At 50.3% G+C, this 18151-nt stretch overlaps 3 protein-coding genes across 3 annotated transcripts; all 3 read left to right on the forward strand.

Moving 5' to 3' along the window:
* Positions 1-8186: 8186 nt before the first annotated feature.
* steA (sexual development transcription factor SteA) lies at positions 8187-10639 on the forward strand (the record flags this gene model as incomplete). The annotated part of the gene is made up of 5 exons (XM_041683452.1): positions 8187-8310; positions 8424-8523; positions 8588-10123; positions 10240-10323; positions 10387-10639. 5 exons carry the CDS (start codon positions 8187-8189, stop codon positions 10637-10639), a joined length of 2097 nt encoding a protein of 698 aa, XP_041547712.1.
* A 1578-nt stretch (positions 10640-12217) lies between these two features.
* AKAW2_70829S (putative sucrose transporter) lies at positions 12218-14333 on the forward strand (the record flags this gene model as incomplete). The annotated part of the gene is made up of 4 exons (XM_041683453.1): positions 12218-12405; positions 12500-12539; positions 12605-12926; positions 12985-14333. The coding sequence occupies 4 exons, from the start codon at positions 12218-12220 to the stop codon at positions 14331-14333; spliced, it is 1899 nt and encodes a 632-aa protein (XP_041547713.1).
* A 466-nt stretch (positions 14334-14799) lies between these two features.
* NHX1 (bifunctional K:H/Na:H antiporter NHX1) lies at positions 14800-17318 on the forward strand (the record flags this gene model as incomplete). The annotated part of the gene is made up of 5 exons (XM_041683454.1): positions 14800-14842; positions 15033-15068; positions 15146-15298; positions 15377-16036; positions 16087-17318. The coding sequence occupies 5 exons, from the start codon at positions 14800-14802 to the stop codon at positions 17316-17318; spliced, it is 2124 nt and encodes a 707-aa protein (XP_041547714.1).
* Between the last annotated feature and the right edge of the window lie 833 nt (positions 17319-18151).

The raw sequence follows: 18151 nt of genomic DNA on the forward strand, positions 1-18151 counted from the left end.
CCCGGCGTCCATGCTGCCTGCAGCCTTGATTCAATGCTGAAACTTCTGATTTGCCCGCTCAAACCTTATTCTCCGAAACGCCCTAAGACAGTGTGCGAAGCACGTTCCAATAGCACCAAACTATGTGCGAGACCGAGCACGCTGTTCCGAATACGGTGATATCCCCGAGTCGAGCTAAGGTTTGAGGACGAGACCCCCAATTCTGAGACAGCCTATGGCCTTAGGACGTTTGAGAAGGTCGACGGACATGAGAATACCCCAGAGGTTGGCCAGTTTTAGTCGCTAGGTGCTGTCTATAAACAGCTGAAGCACGAGTCATCCTAGATAGATAGATCTTAGAAAGTGTCTAGTCTCTTGTCGAGCAAAAATAGAACATCCCCATCTCGTATAGAGACACCCGGTGAAAGGGCGTCGCATGAACCGACTGTAAACAAGACTTTTAGTACTTTTTAGCTCGATACCTTGGAGAACTACTATCAAGGTACACGTCAGTTCTCTCCTGTAGTAGCGCTCACCAAATGTAGAGTTGAGAAACCTAGGTTCTCATCTGATCAGTCATACTCCTTTTTTCCCATCTCTAGCTCGGTCTCGGTTTAAGCCAGCCTAATAAGGACTAAGAGTTTGCCAGTCTGATATGATTGAGTTTGCCAGTTCTGCGGCTACAGGCACACCGATCTGCTACTAGCGGATAAACGTCCCACCCTCAGGCAGTTCCTCTGTCTGCTTATCTAGTTCCGGTGTACCGGGGTACCTGCATGAATAATCCGATATTATTAGGTTAGTGCAATAGCGGTTCCGTGGTTCCAATTCTCTAGTTCAGGTACCGCTGCCGTGAAGGGGAATGGAGAAGCCGCAAAAGGAGAAAAAAAAATTGTATGCGAATTGCTCAGGCGTCAATAATAGTTCCCATTATTGTTATGCATCCATCCGGTTTTGTTAGTCATCTCCCACTAAATTCTGCATGCTCGTGCCTTTACACGAACCACAAGCCATGAGGCGGGACAGGGAGACATCTTCGTCGTTTCAGATTCTGCACGTAACCATTCCGAGCAGTGTACTTTGACACTTGCACCGGAATCGCTTGGAAATGTCGCTTAGTACGAGTCAGAAGTCTGAGTCGTGACCCGTAGAGACAGGGTGGTTGGTGCCTTCTGGAGAAGTCTAGACGATATCGTGCAAGCTGGATCTGGATTATTGCCGACTACACTTGGCATTTATCACCCCTTGAGCGGAACTCTACCGAATCGCGCATGAAGCCGGATTGGTGTCTATAGCGTGTTGTTGTTGATAGCATGATGCGGAGTTGGAGTATCCATGTCTAGTGGTAGAAAATGCCGCTATATGATCCTTCATGCAGGAACGTGGGAAAAAAAATGCGTAATCCCCGCTCTTAGTGCTCACCTACCTGCTTGGCATCTTGACAATGCACTAGATAGCTGGTGTGATTAGGCCCATGAATATCTTGTCACGGTATGATGGAAAAAGTCACTCATCTGTTGTCCTCAATATCGAGAAGTCAACAATGTGGAGGATCGAGAGACAAGGGCAAGCTAGCTGATCGATCTATGGCCTGGGCAGGAACTTAGAGGCAAGAGGTGGATTCGCGGACACGGAATTCCAGCTTTCTCCGTTGGTCGCCATATAGAACAGAGGCTAATACCAAAACCCGAGGTTTAAACGGCGAGAGAACAAGGCCGCTGATCATCTCCATTCCGATATATCCGGCCATTCCATTTGCTGACTGGCGGAGACAGATTCTCCAGGAGCCAGTGTGCTTCTCTTGGGTCTCCGAGGTTTATTGGCATGGTTCACGGATTTATATCAGTTTGTGGGATAGTACGACTGTTGTCAACAAGCGACTATTGTGTGTGTGCGAAATCCTAGGTGAAAGAGGCCGACCAAGCTGGCCTACTAACCATCGAACGTATCGGCAATCCGGAAGGAAGAGATGTATCAGGCTGGGAGGATCAGCATAGGGACGGCGCATTCGCTACACATTCCACTAAGGAGCTGACAGTTGTAAACAGAACCCGGACGGATGCGACTCTAAGCTCCCCCGCACGTTCTCGAGTCAGGCCGGGAGTTTCATCTTGGACACTACTCCAGCTTAGCTTCATGGCTAGATACGAGACACAAGCTATCACCCGAACAGAAGGTAGAGATGTAGAAACTAGAAAGATGGACCTAGCGTTGGTCCGGCCTCTGTTTGATCGCCCTGAGCTGCCTATCTCATATCCCCGACAGATAGCAGTACAGGCCGAGGCCGAGTGCGGCACAGACTCATACAGTAAGAGATAGATGTTGCCCAGGTGGTCCTGGCAGTGACGGATGGCGGAAGTTGGAACAGTGCTGGACTTTTCTAGATGGTTTCAGACCTGACGATCAAACCCAGGCCCGTTGCACAGAGAGCGGGCCAAGCCTTCCCTTGCTGGAAACGCGGCCTTTCCTCTTCGCAGAAGGACAGAAAGGGTAAGTCAAAGTAGAATGGCCTTTTTCTGAACTAACTTACTACTAAGGCACTAAGTAACGAGCTAATGCCGGCTTTACCAATGGCGACCTGGTGGTCAGCAAGCCGGCAGAGGCGGCCGTAATTTATGGCCCCATTTGGTCTCCATTGAGAACCCCATGGAATCCAGGCACAATTGCCTATTCCGGCCTGGTTGCCACCCTATTAGGGTCTGGAAGGATTCAACCGTCAGGGGAGAGCTTGAGTTTCCAAGTTGTCCTTAGTACCACTTAGCATCTTCGATGGAGTACTGGAGTACTATCTACTGGCACTATTTGCCATGCTAACCTTAGTCTCGCTATGCTTCCGACTGTTGCTACTGGATTCGAGCCATCCCGACTCCATCCTAACCCCATTTCAATCCCCATCCTTACGCCGTTCTTCCACTTCCTTTCGCAACTGCTCCGAGAACTATTGCGAGATATCGTGAGAACTTACGTAGTCTGCTCCGAAGAGGCGTCCAGACTAAAAGACATGGCTTTGGATAACTCTAAATGTGTACGGGTGCGAGCTATCGGCGCCCTCTCGGGATACTCGGTCTTTCGGACTTCTCCCAAATGCAGCAACCAGCCTCCGGCATTTTTGACTGGGTCTTCGGAGAATTTATCATGGGTAGCAAGGGGTCTCTTCCCACCGACCCTGATCGATGACAGTGCTCAGATATCAGCCTGTCTATTTTTGTGATTTCTTGGTGGTCCCTGACCTCTCCTGACCGGCATACCCATGATGCCCCCCCCTTTTTTTTGCCCAGCACACGCAGTCGTTGTAGTCTGCACAGTGCACGGTGACTATCTCTGTAGGTCTTTCTCTCTTTCTCTGCGGACATTCAGAATTCGGCCGAAACTGTGGAGTAGACTACCTACATAAAGATCTTGACGATCGGGCCAATGACCGCCTGACAATCCCAGCACCGCTGCACTAAAGTATGCCTCTATAACCAGCATACCGACTATACTAGCCATCTTAATCTCCTTGAACGGGCTGAAGTGGAGGAAGTACAGTATAGGGGGCAATCATGGCCTTACGGCACACTTCGGACAGACTTTCGGAAGACACATCCTACCATGGATACCACAAGAATTGGGCTGTTAAGGCTTGGCGACTTAGCTTCGCCGTTTTCGCATCCATCCTTTGGATTGCGCAGATCACCCCCTGATGCTCAACGTCCTGACCGTATGATGGCATGCTCCGGGGTTGAACCGGCTAGACCTCATTTTTCGCATCACCGCCTTTTCTCTCCCAGATTACCTAGCAAACAATTGCTTTCAGATTTGTCATTGTGATCGCGTTAAACGAATGGGTTAGCTCGGGTCACGAAACATGGATTGCGACATTACCCGCGCTTGTTTCCTATCCTGCGACAGTGATTCAGCCTGGTATGTGACTCAGGCGATCATTATGTCATCTCTGACATACCAGTGATAATATCATCAGGCATCTATGAATTCAGACGACGAGGACGATCTTGATGTTCTTAGAGTTAGGAACATACCCCATAAAGCACGATCCCAATATCGAAGTGCACTATATTGATGCACACGGACCAAACCTTGATGTCTCAAAAATGAGCTCGGGTAATCGGGCCCCTCATACTGTGTGCGATTTAATTTAGATTGTTGTCTGCATCTTGTGAAAGAGTCAGGTGAATGTGATTTAGTCGATCGTGATAATTTGTATCCGATATTAATCTTTATTTGGAGGCTATGGTTGGTGGGCCAATGGGCGTAGCGCTTGCCGCTATGATGGTGATTGTGATTGATCATCTTGATCAGTTATATACGTCCAAAGACAATCAGAGGGCAGAAAGTACCAACTAAGTAGGTACTTACCAACTTACCGGGGTTTACTTTCCCAACTACTACTATCTTAAGTGACCCCCTCAACCAGCCTTGAGCGGCAAATCTCACCGGTCATGCGTCCCTTGGTGGCAGTGGCGTTTTGGGCTGTAGGCTATTCCTATCTTTGAGCAGCTAAGCCCACCATGCTTTTGGAAAATGTATGTGTAGTGTATGTACATGCGTGTAAGCACTGCCTGGCCGAGTGACCTCCTCCATCGGTACCCTTGATCTTCCCAAACAAAGGGGGGCCATATGCAAGCCGAAGGGGGCAAAACATATCATACTGTCCCACTACTTCGGTAGACTTCCCAAGAGGCTACTATCTACTAACTGTACAATACCAAGGATTGTACATCATTGTGCGCCACGATCAAACTGGTCATCACGTAAGATCAGTCAGTCGGTTTATTTTTGGTGCCGTCAATTACTTGTTGCCCTGAAGAGTTTCTACTAGTTGGATACTACTTCGGAAACCCGCATAACAACCCTGCATGTAATTCGCCTGTTGGACAGAAACTGGGCGGTGGTACTGGTGCATGGCTAGTCTGACAATCAGATGAGCCCATGACAAGTAGGTAATACAACACTGCCATTGCCATGCCATGCCATGCCATGCTATGCTACACAGGCAATCATTTGTAGATGACGATAGCATGGCATAGCCGCCAGATATCCAACCACACATTGAAGAAGCAGGTTGGAAGCCTTTGTCGTACTGTGTTGCTAGAACAAACACAAAACAAAGGTGATGGATGGATGGGCTATTACTAGCTACCCTACTAGTCTACTAGTCTACTAGTCATACTGTAGCTACAAGTAGTCACATACAGGTAAGTAAGTAGGCAAGGGTAACCAAAGCTATCTCACAGAGAGACAGAGAAAGGCACACACTATCACGACTGGAAAGTGGATATTGCTTCTCTCAGTTCAATTGGGGCCACTGAAAATTGTGGGTTGGAAGGGATAATCCATGCCAGCCATTGGCGGAGTAGTAAGCGCTCACCAGAATTCTGAAACAAGGGGCGAATGCTTCAAGATTGTTTCCCGCGCCAGTTTGATCGGGTGTGCAGGCTTGGCGTTGTGGCCTTTTCTTGGTTCCACCCAGGGCGGCAAACCCAGCGAGGCGCCTTGGTTTGTGATTTCATTTCCATGCCTTGACCAAGCGGGTAGCATTGCTGGCACAAAGGGTGTAAAAAAAGAAAAAAATGAAGAAGGAAGGGTAGTGGACTACTCACTACTGTAGAAGAAGGTTGGTAGCGATGAATTGGGCGGTTAAGCAACCCGCATCTTCTCGTTTCTTATTCGATGTGACTTCCCACTTACCATAGCCGCTGGCTGTGATATGCAGTGCTAGTGTCAATGGTGGGTTGTGTGTCTGTGTATGTGTGTAATGCTTGGATAGGCTGGAGACCTGGCAAATGGCCCCCAAGAAGAATGAGGCCCCCAAAAAATCATTGCCTAAGTAAGTTGAAAAGAGGAGGGTACATCGCCCGTGCGCGCCTATGTGCATATCTGGTGGTGTACAACTACTTACTACACAATATTTACTCTTACTACAACACAGAGGGAACGCTTCTCCTGATTTCCCCTTTTCCAAAAGCTTCTGGTAGTAATATCGGGATGCCAAGAGATAGAGCTTACTTGTGTTAAGGCTCCCTGGATCCCACTCAAGGAATCATGTCCACAGAGAAAGCGTACTGAACTACTGATATCCTATTTTGGTTGCAAATCCGAATTCCCAACAGTCAGGTCGTCGGATACCCATGATCCATCATGGAGGTGCCTAGGCTACCGGACCAACTCCACTTTTGCATGTTCTGTTTGCCCATTCCTTTTCTTCTGTGTAAGGTTAGCCACACCTTCCCCACACATAGCAGAAAGCCAGTAAATATCGCGCGGCCCATGATGTAAGATATCTTCAGGAAGCGCTCTTCAAATTAACAGTCGCCAAGTCGGAGCAGGTAGGCTACCCCACAGAATCAATGGGATTGGCTTAGAGCTTTGGGGTGTATGATTGCAAGCTGCAGGAAGAGACAGGGTGTTGTAGGATGATTATTTTGTAGTATATGTGAGTTAGTATGTAGTACTAGAGGTCCTTTCAACAGATGATTTTCCTTTTTCCTTTTTCCTTTTTTCTCATTTCAATGTTGGTATGACCGACCAGAAAATCAACTGACTAGTAAGTTGAACTACTTAACAAGATAACTTACTCCGTACTGATTGCTCTTACCACCTTCCAGCAGGTTTCTATGAATAAGTTTAGCAACGATGGAGGTGGACTAACCCAAGAGGGAGGCGGGCCCGGCAACAAAAAAATCACTAACGGATGGGATGGATTGGAATCTTTGGAAGTCGGCGGCAGCCCCACTGTCTGGTAATCTGGTTATCCTCCTGGTACCTGACCGTTTGAATACCTAAATATCTTACCATTGACCCCACTTTTTGGAGGTGTGATTTCGTTGCTAAGAGAAGCAAATAGCAGGATAATCGGTCCTGGGGGGAGGTTACTTCAGGGAGCAGCCCTTTCCACCATACGTGTATAATTCCTGTATCGTGTGATTTGATTACCGGGAGGGCCCTCTCTCTCCTCTCTTTCTCTCTCCTCTCTCCTCTTTTTGCCCTTAGGCTCTCTCAGACTTTCTGTCCTCTTTTTTTTTCTCCTCTTTTGTTATTATATTATTATTTTATTTTATTTACTCTAAAATATTCTTTTTCATTTTTTTTTATTTCTTCCCTTTCCCCCCTGCCCTGAAGTCGGTCCCTGGCGCCCGTCTCCACTTATATTTTCCTATTCTTTACTCAGTGGGTAAAAAAAAGCCCTACTTTTTCGCCGTGCGCGTATCCCGGAGCCCAACCAACTAAGTAAGTAAGTAACTTAGTCAAGCCGCCCAGGAGGGAGAGAAGAAAGTAGTCGAAAGAGAGACTCCAGAAGTGGGCGACTCGATCCGCGCGTCTCGGTCGGCGGCGCTCCCTGAATTCCTCCTCCCAGACCCAAAGTCTCCGTCTCTCGACACTGGCTGGTCGTTTAAAATTATTATTGTTCTTTTTCCCGATCTTATTATTTATTGTTAGATTATTATTTTATCGATTGGCATTATTATTACCGGTTACCGACTGCCCTTCCATACTTGATCTGTACCTCATCTCTGCTGTAAAAAAGCAAGTCCCTACTTCATCCCTCCACTTCTTCCTCTTCCTCTCTTCCCCTTCCCCTCCTACTCTTTCCCCATCGCGACTGGCATCTCTTGTTTTTCTTCTTCCATTTTTACTTCGTCCTTCCTCTTCTTCTTCTTCTTCACCTCCTTTCGTTTCAGTTCACATCCCCATCTTCGCCGTGCGAGTTATCTCAACCCAAGGGACTTGTAATCGGGCTGGCCCAGTTCAACTCTCTGTTGCTCTCTCTCTTTCTCACTGCCTTTCATTTGCCCTTTGTTGACGAGGGTTCGGCACAACGTCAGCGCCTAACTACTTGCTTGCTACTCTTTCCATACAAGAGGCTGGCACCTCTTTTTTTCCTACCCCATCAGCTGTGTTTGGATAACCCTTTTGTGTTTCACGATCCCGTCGTCGAACACCCTATATCCAAACCTGTTTCTATCTTTATATAGCAACCAATCCTCCGAGATCGCTCCCCTTGATTCCTTGCGAGTGGTTGTTTGTCCGCTTTCCTAACCGGGTGTTGTGACTGTGCGTAACTCCTTGCTCTGCCCAACCGGTGCTCTGTGACACCGTCCACTTGCCGCTTCCCATGGCGCTCTTCTTTGTTCGCGCTTATGCTTGCAAGCAAACCGTCGTTTTAAGATTTGACTGATTCCCCGACAGACTACTGTATCACATCCGCTATGTATTCCCAACATGGTGCCCCTATGGCGCCTCCCCAAAAGCCGGAGACGTTTATGCTTTCCACTGAGGCCCAGCAAAGCCTTCCACATGACGCGCAAGTCGCGCTGCAGCAGGTTGACAATCGTACGTTTTCCTTTGCGATGCTTACAACGCCTGTATCTCCAGTCTGGCTTTCCAGTGCATTCAAACCCAGGCCCTCTGATGGACTCCTGACTGATGGTCCATCTCTGGTATAGTCAAATACTTTCTCCTCTCGGCGCCAGTGGACTGGCATGCAGATCAACTCATCCGGCGCTTCTTGCTTCCCACTGGCGACTACATCTCTTGCGTCTTATGGTTAGTTGCGATCGTCGCAATGCCATGCAGTTGATCAAAGAACACCTAAACTGATTCGCGATAGGAGTAATCTCTTTCACATCTCCGGAACCGACATCGTCAGATGCCTCGCATTCAGATTCCAGGCCTTCGGGCGTCCCGTGAAGAATTCGAAGAAGTTCGAGGAGGGTATCTTCTCGGACTTGCGAAACCTCAAGGCCGGAACTGATGCTACTCTAGAAGAACCCAAGAGCCCGTTCCTCGACTTCCTCTACAAGAACAATTGCATTCGAACCCAGAAAAAGCAGAAAGTCTTCTACTGGTACAGTGTGCCACACGATCGGCTGTTTCTCGATGCGTTGGAACGTGATCTGAAGCGGGAGAAAATGGGGCAGGAGGCGACCACGGTTGCGGTCAGCGAGCCTGCTCTGTCTTTCGAGTTCGATTCATCCCAGTCGCTGTATGAACAACTCACAAAGGCACAACAAGCAAATTCCTCATCGTTTGCTGCACACGCAAGTACGACATATGGCCAACCCGCATCCCCAGTGGTTCGGACCGTTGACGCTATGCCTCCTCCCCAGATGGCTCCCCAGATGGCTCCCCCGGCGCTACCCCTTCTCCCGGACGAGTCGGGCAATCCGGCGATGTACAACCCAGTTCCTATGCCCACCACCCTGGCCCAGAGCGTTATTAAGCGCGAAGCCGAATACGGGCACATTCAATACGACCGCAATGGCATGCCCATTGCTCGTCTACACCAGCGCCATGCCTCCATGCCCACCTTCGTCGAATACTCGCCGGCGCCATCGTTCGTTTCGTCTCAATACGAGGACTACAGCAACCGGGGTCTATCGTTCGAGCCTGTTACACCTCCTCAGCACAGCTCCCACCTTGGAGCTGAACCGGCATACATCGCTAACGAAGACACCGGTCTCTACACCGCCATCCCCGATATCTCTTCCGCAACCCACTTCAATCCAATGATGCAGCTACCCCCGTCGAACCTTGCCCATGCGCACTACCCGGCGCCTGCAAGAACTTTCCCTTCAAATGTCTACTCGGTCATCGAAGGCTCTCCTACATACAAGCAACGTAGGCGGCGGTCTTCGATACCCCCGAGTATCACCAGCGTTGGCGCTGGGCCGCACCCCCAGGTGACTAGTGCACCGAACCAAGCTGTTGCGTACGCTGCCCATAAACCCAGCGACCTTCGTCGCTCAGTCTCTAGCTCGGTGGCTCCGGTAGCGGAGGTGGATGAGTCTCATCATGATCAGTCTTTCAGGGCTGCCAATGGCTATCGTGCCGCAGTCCTTCCCCAGAAGAACCTGCTGCATGAGATGTCCCGCAACAGCACCCCGCTGCCGAGTCTCGAGGAAAACCCCGAGCAGGGTACCTTGGCTCTTGCAAATCAACCAGATGACTTAGCGCCTCTCCCTAGCGGTGAGGCGCTAGATGCATCTGTCCAGAACAGTGCGACGAATAAGAATGACCGATACGGTCCCATCCGTCGTGCTCGGAGCGCTACCATGATGGAGCTCGGCCCCTACCCGCAGAAGTCACACTCCTGCCCCATTCCATCATGTGGACGCCTCTTCAAGAGATTAGAACATTTGAAACGGTAAGCTGCAAAATTCTATTCTTATGAGCTTCCCAATTGGTCCGGGTTCCTGAAGGGATCGGCGGAAGCCTTAAAGCCATTGTTTCTGTAGCCGCCGACTAACATGAAGGATGCAGCCACGTGAGAACACACACCCAGGAGAGGCCCTACCCTTGTCCTTACTGCAACAAAGCATTCTCCCGATCGGATAATCTGGCACAGTAAGTTATCAGCATGTTAACTCAGTATTTTTTTTTTTTTCAGGATGCTAATCTGCCTTACAGACACCGTCGAATCCACGAGGCTCAACAGGATGGGCAGCAGCCCCTTTCTGGCCACGAGGAAGACCTGGAAAATGAAGAGAACGGATTTGGTTCAGCCGAGGAGGGATCTTCCCCGTCTGAATCTGTCTCAGGTGCCATGGTGAATGTTCCTGGCATGACCACGATGCCCTCCGCTATGACCCTGCCATCGGCTATGCCCACAATGGTCGCTCCTCACATGATTGCGCCTCAACTCTTGCAGCAGCAGCTATGAGTGATGCGCCATGGTGGTCCTCTAACTGGTTGATTCTTTGCCAGACATGTCACACATTACTCTGTTCGCTCTGTTCAGCCCTTACTGATGCTTTTGCATCTCGACCCTCGGTCGTCTACTGTGTTTGTTCTCACTAATTAACTCGAGGAGTTGAGGGCGCGTGTCTGCATACAAAACGTCCCTTACTCCGTTCTTGATTGATTGCATCGCCAAGTGTACGCTGTTCGGCCCTGTGGCTCCTGTACGTTGATGCCACGTCACTGAGGCTCGGTTGACAGCTATTGGCTTCCTGCAGGATGTCGTCTCCTGCTTTGCGGCCTTGTCCCCGGGTGATAGCGGGGCTGCTTCCAGATTTGGATTGAATCTTCCTTTGTTTCCTATTTGCGGTCGGTCTGGATTTGGTGTCCATAATAAGCGTTACATGTGTTCGTTCCTCGGGGTTGGTAAGCTGTTGTCTCTACCCCATAATTGTGCTTGTTCTTTTTTACCTTGTCTCCTTTTGTTCGGTCGGGTTCCTGGTTTTATTTGTTTTATGTGCTATGTTGATAATGGGCTTTCTTGTACTATTTCATTTATCGCGGTGATGGGAATATTTGGTGGGTTGGATTACAGATGAGGGTTGATCAAAAAGGGCATATAGCTTGAAAAGGCTACTTTTCTTTGCTCGTGGGATATTTTGCGGCTCTCCAGGCACACCTGAAGCGGGGATGCAAGAAGGGGGTCTGGATTTGAAGCTTCTTCCATTATAGATATTCCGAGAAGATGGGTTCTTGTGTCTGCGACGGGCGTGCATAGGTTGAGCACATACATATAGATATGAATCAAATGGTAATGAAACCCATGCTGTTAAAGGACTAGTAGCCTTAAAAGTAAGTCAGGGGATGGATGTTTGTCACCTGTCAGACGACTGCGTGTCTCCGCCTGATCCAATCGTGACCCGTTCGACCCGGCTTCCAGATCGGGCTATATCACGTGCATGGCCTGCTGACGTCGACCCGATTCTACAAGGTATCGTCATCCAAGACACCCCCATCGTATTCATCGGGAATGCCTCCTCTTTATTTCTCTGCATTGAGCTGTTCTTCTAGTCCGCCTAGCATGGTGCAAGACTAGGAACCCAAAGGGTTGATCTTCGTGCCATACCTCCTATCTGCTGATACTGCTCCCTGAGCGCTTCACTTTCCATAAATACATACTCGCGTGTCCACTACTACCTCTTGCCGAACCCTGAGGAATCCAACCACGTTTCAACAGCCTGTTTGAGATTATCACACACTATATTGCACTACCACTTGCTTCAACCTCCGGCAGGAAGAAGCCACAGAACGGTTGCATTCCATACTGGACTAGCTTGTGTACCACGGCCTTTCCAAACCCTTGGGTCTATCTATCCACTTCTAACCATTCTATATGCTACTAGTCCCGCGTGTGCTATCTTCGGGGCTTTTTCTATCCCATGAATGACTAAAGCAGGAAGTCCCTGATCGTATCACACACACGCGCGGTAACTTCTTTTGAATTCCCCGATTGTCAACAGGGGATCGTTGTGTCCAGCAACGCTGCTTTTAGCTAGATCAAATGCCAGAGACGCATGAGCGGTTCGCTGACGAAACTTCCCCTTTGGTGGGAGCATCTGACAATAATCAAGTGCATTCGATGTCAAGAAATGGAGATAACAACGGGACCAGCGGGGCTGGAGATGCTCACCATCTGTCTGAGACGAAGAGCAGCTGGTACCTGTTTTTGTTGACTTTGAGCATTGGCGGGTAGGTGGCTAGTCTGGTCCGTTGGCGATCTAGTCTAGGACTGTTTCTGTGTGGTGTATGGCTTTTGCCCGAAGCTGACGAGTTGTTGTTCTAGTCTTCAGGTTGTGTGGTCCACTGAGCTATCAAATGGATCGGTAAGCTACCACTGCTTCTGGGGCTTCATGTGGGAATAGGGTGCTGATTATGTTCCTGAGCATAGCCCTACCTCCTGTCCCTCGGAATGAGCAAGGCTTTACTTGCATTCGTTTGGATTGCTGGTCCTATCACAGGTACCCTTGTGCAGCCATATATCGGCATCTGCAGCGACAATTGCCGCATATCATGGGGCAAGAGGAAGCCGTTCATGGTAGTGGGCGGCATTGCGACGGTTATCTCTCTCCTTGCTCTCGCCTGGGTCAAGGAGATGACCGGAGGCTTCCTTGGCCTTTTCGGTGTTGATCCGGCCTCCAGTGCAACGCGGACAGTGGTCATTGTACTGGCCACCATCCTGATGTACTGCCTTGACTTTTCTGTAAATACTGGTAGGTTTCCTTATGCTTCGCTTATCTGTGCAAACTTAAAGTGACTGTTCGGTTGCAGTGCAGGCAGGCATCCGGTGTTTCATTGTGGATAATGCCCCTTCGCACCAGCAGGAGGCGGCGAATGCATGGGCTAGTCGGCTCACTGGCGTTGGTAACATTCTTGGGTACATTTTTGGATACATGGACCTGCCCAAATGGTTCCCATTTTTGGGAAACACACAGTTCAAAGTCCTCTGTGCATTGGCGTCCATCGCACTTGGGATAACGTTGCTGGTCAGCTGTTTATACATTAAAGAACGCGATCCCCGTCTAGATGGCACGCCCTCGTCGGGGAACCCTGGGCTTGTGACATTCTTCAAGCACGTTTTCAAGTCGATCAAACACCTGCCGCCGGAGATTGCCAAGGTGTGCGAAGTTCAACTTGCCGCGTGGGTGGGTTGGTTCCCTTTCCTTTTCTATTCCACGACATATATCGGGCAGCTCTTTGTGAATCCGATTTTCGATGGACACCCGGGTCTCTCGGATGATGATATAAACAAAGCTTGGGAAGAAGCTACGAGAATTGGGACATTTGCGCTGCTGGTCTACGCAATCATCTCATTTGTGACAAACTTAACGCTGCCTGTCCTTGTTGTTCCTACCTACAAGTCAGCTGTTCCTTCTGAGCCCACTCCTACGGAAGGTGAGTCGGAGGACGAGCCCTTCCTAGGCAACAGAAGGCTGTCTACATCCTCAATTAGCACTGCCATGGAAGCACCCGCGCCCATCTTGGGAATCGATAAGGGCGATTCGGGAGAGAATAAGTGGCTAGCGAAGTTGCAGATCCCCGGATTTACCCTTCGGCGTGCGTGGCTCATGTCGCACATCCTGTTCGCTGTCTGCATGTTTAGCACATTCTTCATCTATTCTTACCAGGCGGCAACGGTGGTTATCGGGATCGTTGGTATCTCGTGGGCATTGACGCTTTGGGCACCCTTTGCCCTAATCTCTGCGGAGGTCTCCCGCATTGACACGGAGCGTCGCATCCGGCGACATCAGAATGGGGGTGCAGTCTCTGAGCAGCCTCGCGATGATACGAGATTACCAGCCCGAGCCAATACCGACGAGCAAGACCTGGAGAATGGATCACCCAATCCAACTACAAAGGCAGGGGAGGTGGAAGAGGAGGAAAATCTGGCACAGGCAGGGATCATCCTCGGACTGCACAATGTGGCCATCTCGGCGCCACAAATCATCTCGAGTCTGATTTCTAGTGCGATTTTCAAGGCGTTCCAGAAGCCTCGGGGTGAGCCGTGGGATGACAGTGTCGGGTGGGTGATGAGGTTCGGGGGTTGCGCGGCAGTACTGGCGGCAGTGCTGACCAGCAGGCTTACCGAGGGAGCAAGGGGAGTGAGTGTTTCATCGTAGGAGTTTGTATGATTGGTGTGGAGTAACAGACACAATGATAGTAATTGACATTAAGCAACTATACATGGATGGAGAGTTATCATCATCTGTAACACCAGGCCGAAGTGGAAGGAATAGTAGAAACAAAATTGACCCGTTATTGTAGGCAAAAAGTAAGTAACCAGCAATAGTTCATTCTATTGAGGCGACGTCACACGCCAGGAGGATCAGCGGGCCGAACAGCGACGGGTCTTGGCCACGCGGGACTCCGGCGGGCGTTGACGAATACTTGTCCCCTACAACTCATGCCAGCTTTCGCTTCACACATCTTTACAGTCTCTCGCTTTTCGCTGCTGTTGCGCCTTTTTGCCTCCCGTCAGGTCTTTTGCGATCGGCAGATTATGTGTGCCTGGTCCCCGTACCAGAGACTCGCTGCTGGGCGTTAAACCGTCATCCGCGTCGTGATTGCGAGGGATATCCCCAAACAATGGCTACCCAAGTGATGGGCGACTTTTTACACCAGCTACTCCGTATGTCTCCAATTTCCCATGCGATACTAGTGGTTCAGTGAGGAGGATGTCAAAGCTTCGGGTTGATGGTTGACAAATCCCTGGGGCTTCCTCTGTGAGGAGGCGGCGGCGGCCCCTTGGGTGTGATGGATGCATACGCGGTCGGGCAATTTGAAACGAAAATGATCACTAACGACCTCGTGCTTCTCAGGGAGAGCTGTGGATTCGGATACGGACCCCGATGATGGTACGCGCATTATACTTCTCCCCAAAATATTCTATCTCTCGTCTTGACCATTCGATCTGACAATGTCGGGTTTACAGCAGATGCTCCGGATACCGGCGATAAGGAGTTCTTCAGCTCCTGGGCGCTCTTCATCCTGATTATGTTGTTGATGTTCGCGCTATTCACGAGTTACATTCTCCAACAGAAGAAGATCCAGGCGGTTCATGAAACAGTGCTGTCTATATTTGCGGGTACGTCGATCGCAGCTTGGTTGTTTCCTTCTCGGAGATTATGAGGATCAGGCGCTCATGGGTGTGGGATAACTTTAGGCATGTTCGTCGGATTGATCATCCGATTGAGTCCTGAGTCACCTATTCAGGATAGCGTCACCTTCGATTATCAATTCTTCTTCAACCTTCTCCTTCCTCCGATTATTTTGGCGTCGGGCTACGAACTACACCAGGCGAACTTCTTCCGAAACATCGGTACCATTCTCACCTTCGCTTTCGCGGGAACTTTCATCTCTGCTATTGTGTTGGGACTGGTCTTGTTTGTCTGGACGAGAATTCCGTTGGATGGGTTGAATATCTCCTTCGTTGAGGCTATCGCAGTCGGTGCGACTCTGTCGGCGACGGATCCAGTCACTATCTTGGCTATCTTCAACTTGTACAAAGTCGAGCCGAAGCTCTACACGGTCATTTTTGGCGAGTCGATCTTGAACGATGCCATCGCTATTGTGTTATTCGAGACTGCGCAGAAGTACGCCGACAGCGATGCGGGTTCCTTGACTTTCTTGAACCTGTTCGAGGCTATTGGAGTGTTCTTGCTGGTTTTCTTTGGAAGTATGATGGTGGGTATCATCGTCGGCATTATGACCGCTCTGGGCTTGAAGTACACGCATGTGCGCCGCCAGCCCAAGATTGAGAGTTGCTTGATTGTCCTTATCGCCTATGCCAGTTACTTCTTCTCGAATGGTGTCTATCTGTCTGGTGAGTGATGTGCTTTTCACCAATGGTGTGAAGCAAGCTGACATTCGTAGGCATTGTGTCTCTTCTGTTCTGTGGAATCACCCTCAAACACTATGCGTACTACAACATGTCGCGCCGTACCCAACTCACCACGAAATACCTCTTCCAAGTGATGGCGCAGTTGTCGGAGAACTTTATCTTCATTTATCTCGGACTCGACTTGCTCGTCCAAAGACATCTACAGTTCAAGCCTCTCTTTATCCTGGTCGCCGTTTTCGGTATCTGTATTGCGCGTTACTTGGCGGTGTTCCCGCTGTCCAAGGCGATCAACTGGTTCATCCGATACAGAGCCCGTCGCCGCGGCATGGATGTTGCTGACGAGCTGCCCTTCGCTTATCAAGCAATGCTTTTCTGGGCAGGTCTGCGCGGAGCTGTCGGTGTTGCGCTGGCCGCGGGCCTGAAGGGCGTCAACGCCCCGGCGCTGCGAGCCACTGTTCTCGTGGTGGTGGTGTTGACCGTCATCATTTTCGGTGGCACGACGGCCCGGATGTTGGAGATTCTGGGAATTCGGACCGGAGTTGTTGAAGAGATCGAATCGGACGATGAGTTTGACATTGAGGTCACCAACGGTGGCACCTACTACAAACGCTCCGATACAGGCTTGGGATACACGCCTCGCCGTATGGACTCGACCATTCCGTTGGACGGAGTGCCGCGCGGCGATATAGACCGGAACAACAGCTATTCGAGCGGCAACAACCGTCGCCCCAGCCCTCCTCCATCCGGCTCGGGCCGTACGCGAGGCCATGCCCGGCTCTATTCCAACGCATACAGCCAGAGAGATTCAGGGCGTGATCGTACGTCGACAGCCACGCTGCTGGGTGGTGCCGCCCGCAGCCACAGCGATAGCGATGTGGCCAGTGAGGACGAGTTTGGCTTGAGGACCACTGGAAAGAACCGTGTGGCAGATGCCGATCAATTGGACGCTTTTGACCTTGATGTCGAGGATGCGCCGTCCGATGACGACCTCCCCCCGTCCGCCCCGGCGCCGACTACGTCGCGCCTCAGGCGATCGCCGTCCCAGCCTCAACAATATTTGGAGCCGTCGCAGACCACACCCCCTAACAATACCTCGCCTAACCGGCGCGAAACCGGATTGAGTGCTCGCGATGCCATTCGAGACCTCTTCTCGGGAGGACCGTCCGGGGACCACGCGGCGTGGTTCCGGCAGTTGGACGAAGATTATATCAAGCCTCGACTTTTGTTAGATCAGTCGAACCACAAGGGGCCTGGTGCTGTTTAGATGATACTCCATTCGTTTCCTTTTCCACCTTGTGTGTACTCATAATGCATGATTCCAACTTCTGTTCCACTGTTTCTTCTGCCAGCCTCCTATTTCCGGGATGGATGTTCCTTCTGCTCGACCCCTGGGGATCTGTCGGTGGTTGTAGCTCGCCCTGTTGCGTTCAGTAGCGAGTATGCTCCAGACAGTAATCCCCTTTTTCTTATGCGGGGGTGCTTGTATATCCACTATATACCGGTGCAGCTGCTTCTGTATTGTTGTTCTTTGGCATAGCCGGGTCTGGACACCCTGGACACATGTCATTGTGTATGATTGCCATGTTTCATTTTAGATCTGAATGATTGAGATTCTTCTTGTTCGTTGAATTGCAATGAAGCACATGCGTAGGTAATATACTGCAATCCATAGATAAATAAGCCCATCAAGCCAAGCCCGTCTAGTCGGACAGGCCGATCCCCCTCTCACTAGTAGACGCCTGATCCCCAGCTGGCAGTACCGGCAGAGTACTTACTGACTAGCAGTAAACCTCGGAATAATCCTCCTTCCCCCTCTCCTGTCACTTCCGATTCCGAATGGGCAATCGGCAATGGATCCTTCGTGACAAGCCTCCAAACTCTGGTGCTCCAGCGCGGGTTGTTATCAGGCGCAGGACCATCCAGATTGGCTGCTCGGGCGTTGTGCTAGGGTTCCCCCCGCGATAAGCAGTCGTGATAACAGCATCCCAGTCTTGCAGCTCTCCTGATCGAGAGCGTCTCTTCTCGTTCGTTGGTTGATTTTACTAGGATGTGGCTACTTACCTATTTGGTTGCGCGACGCCACCGATGTGTTGTGCT

Source organism: Aspergillus luchuensis, chromosome 7 (genome assembly GCF_016861625.1).
Source record: "Aspergillus luchuensis IFO 4308 DNA, chromosome 7, nearly complete sequence".
NCBI lineage: Eukaryota > Fungi > Ascomycota > Eurotiomycetes > Eurotiales > Aspergillaceae > Aspergillus > Aspergillus luchuensis.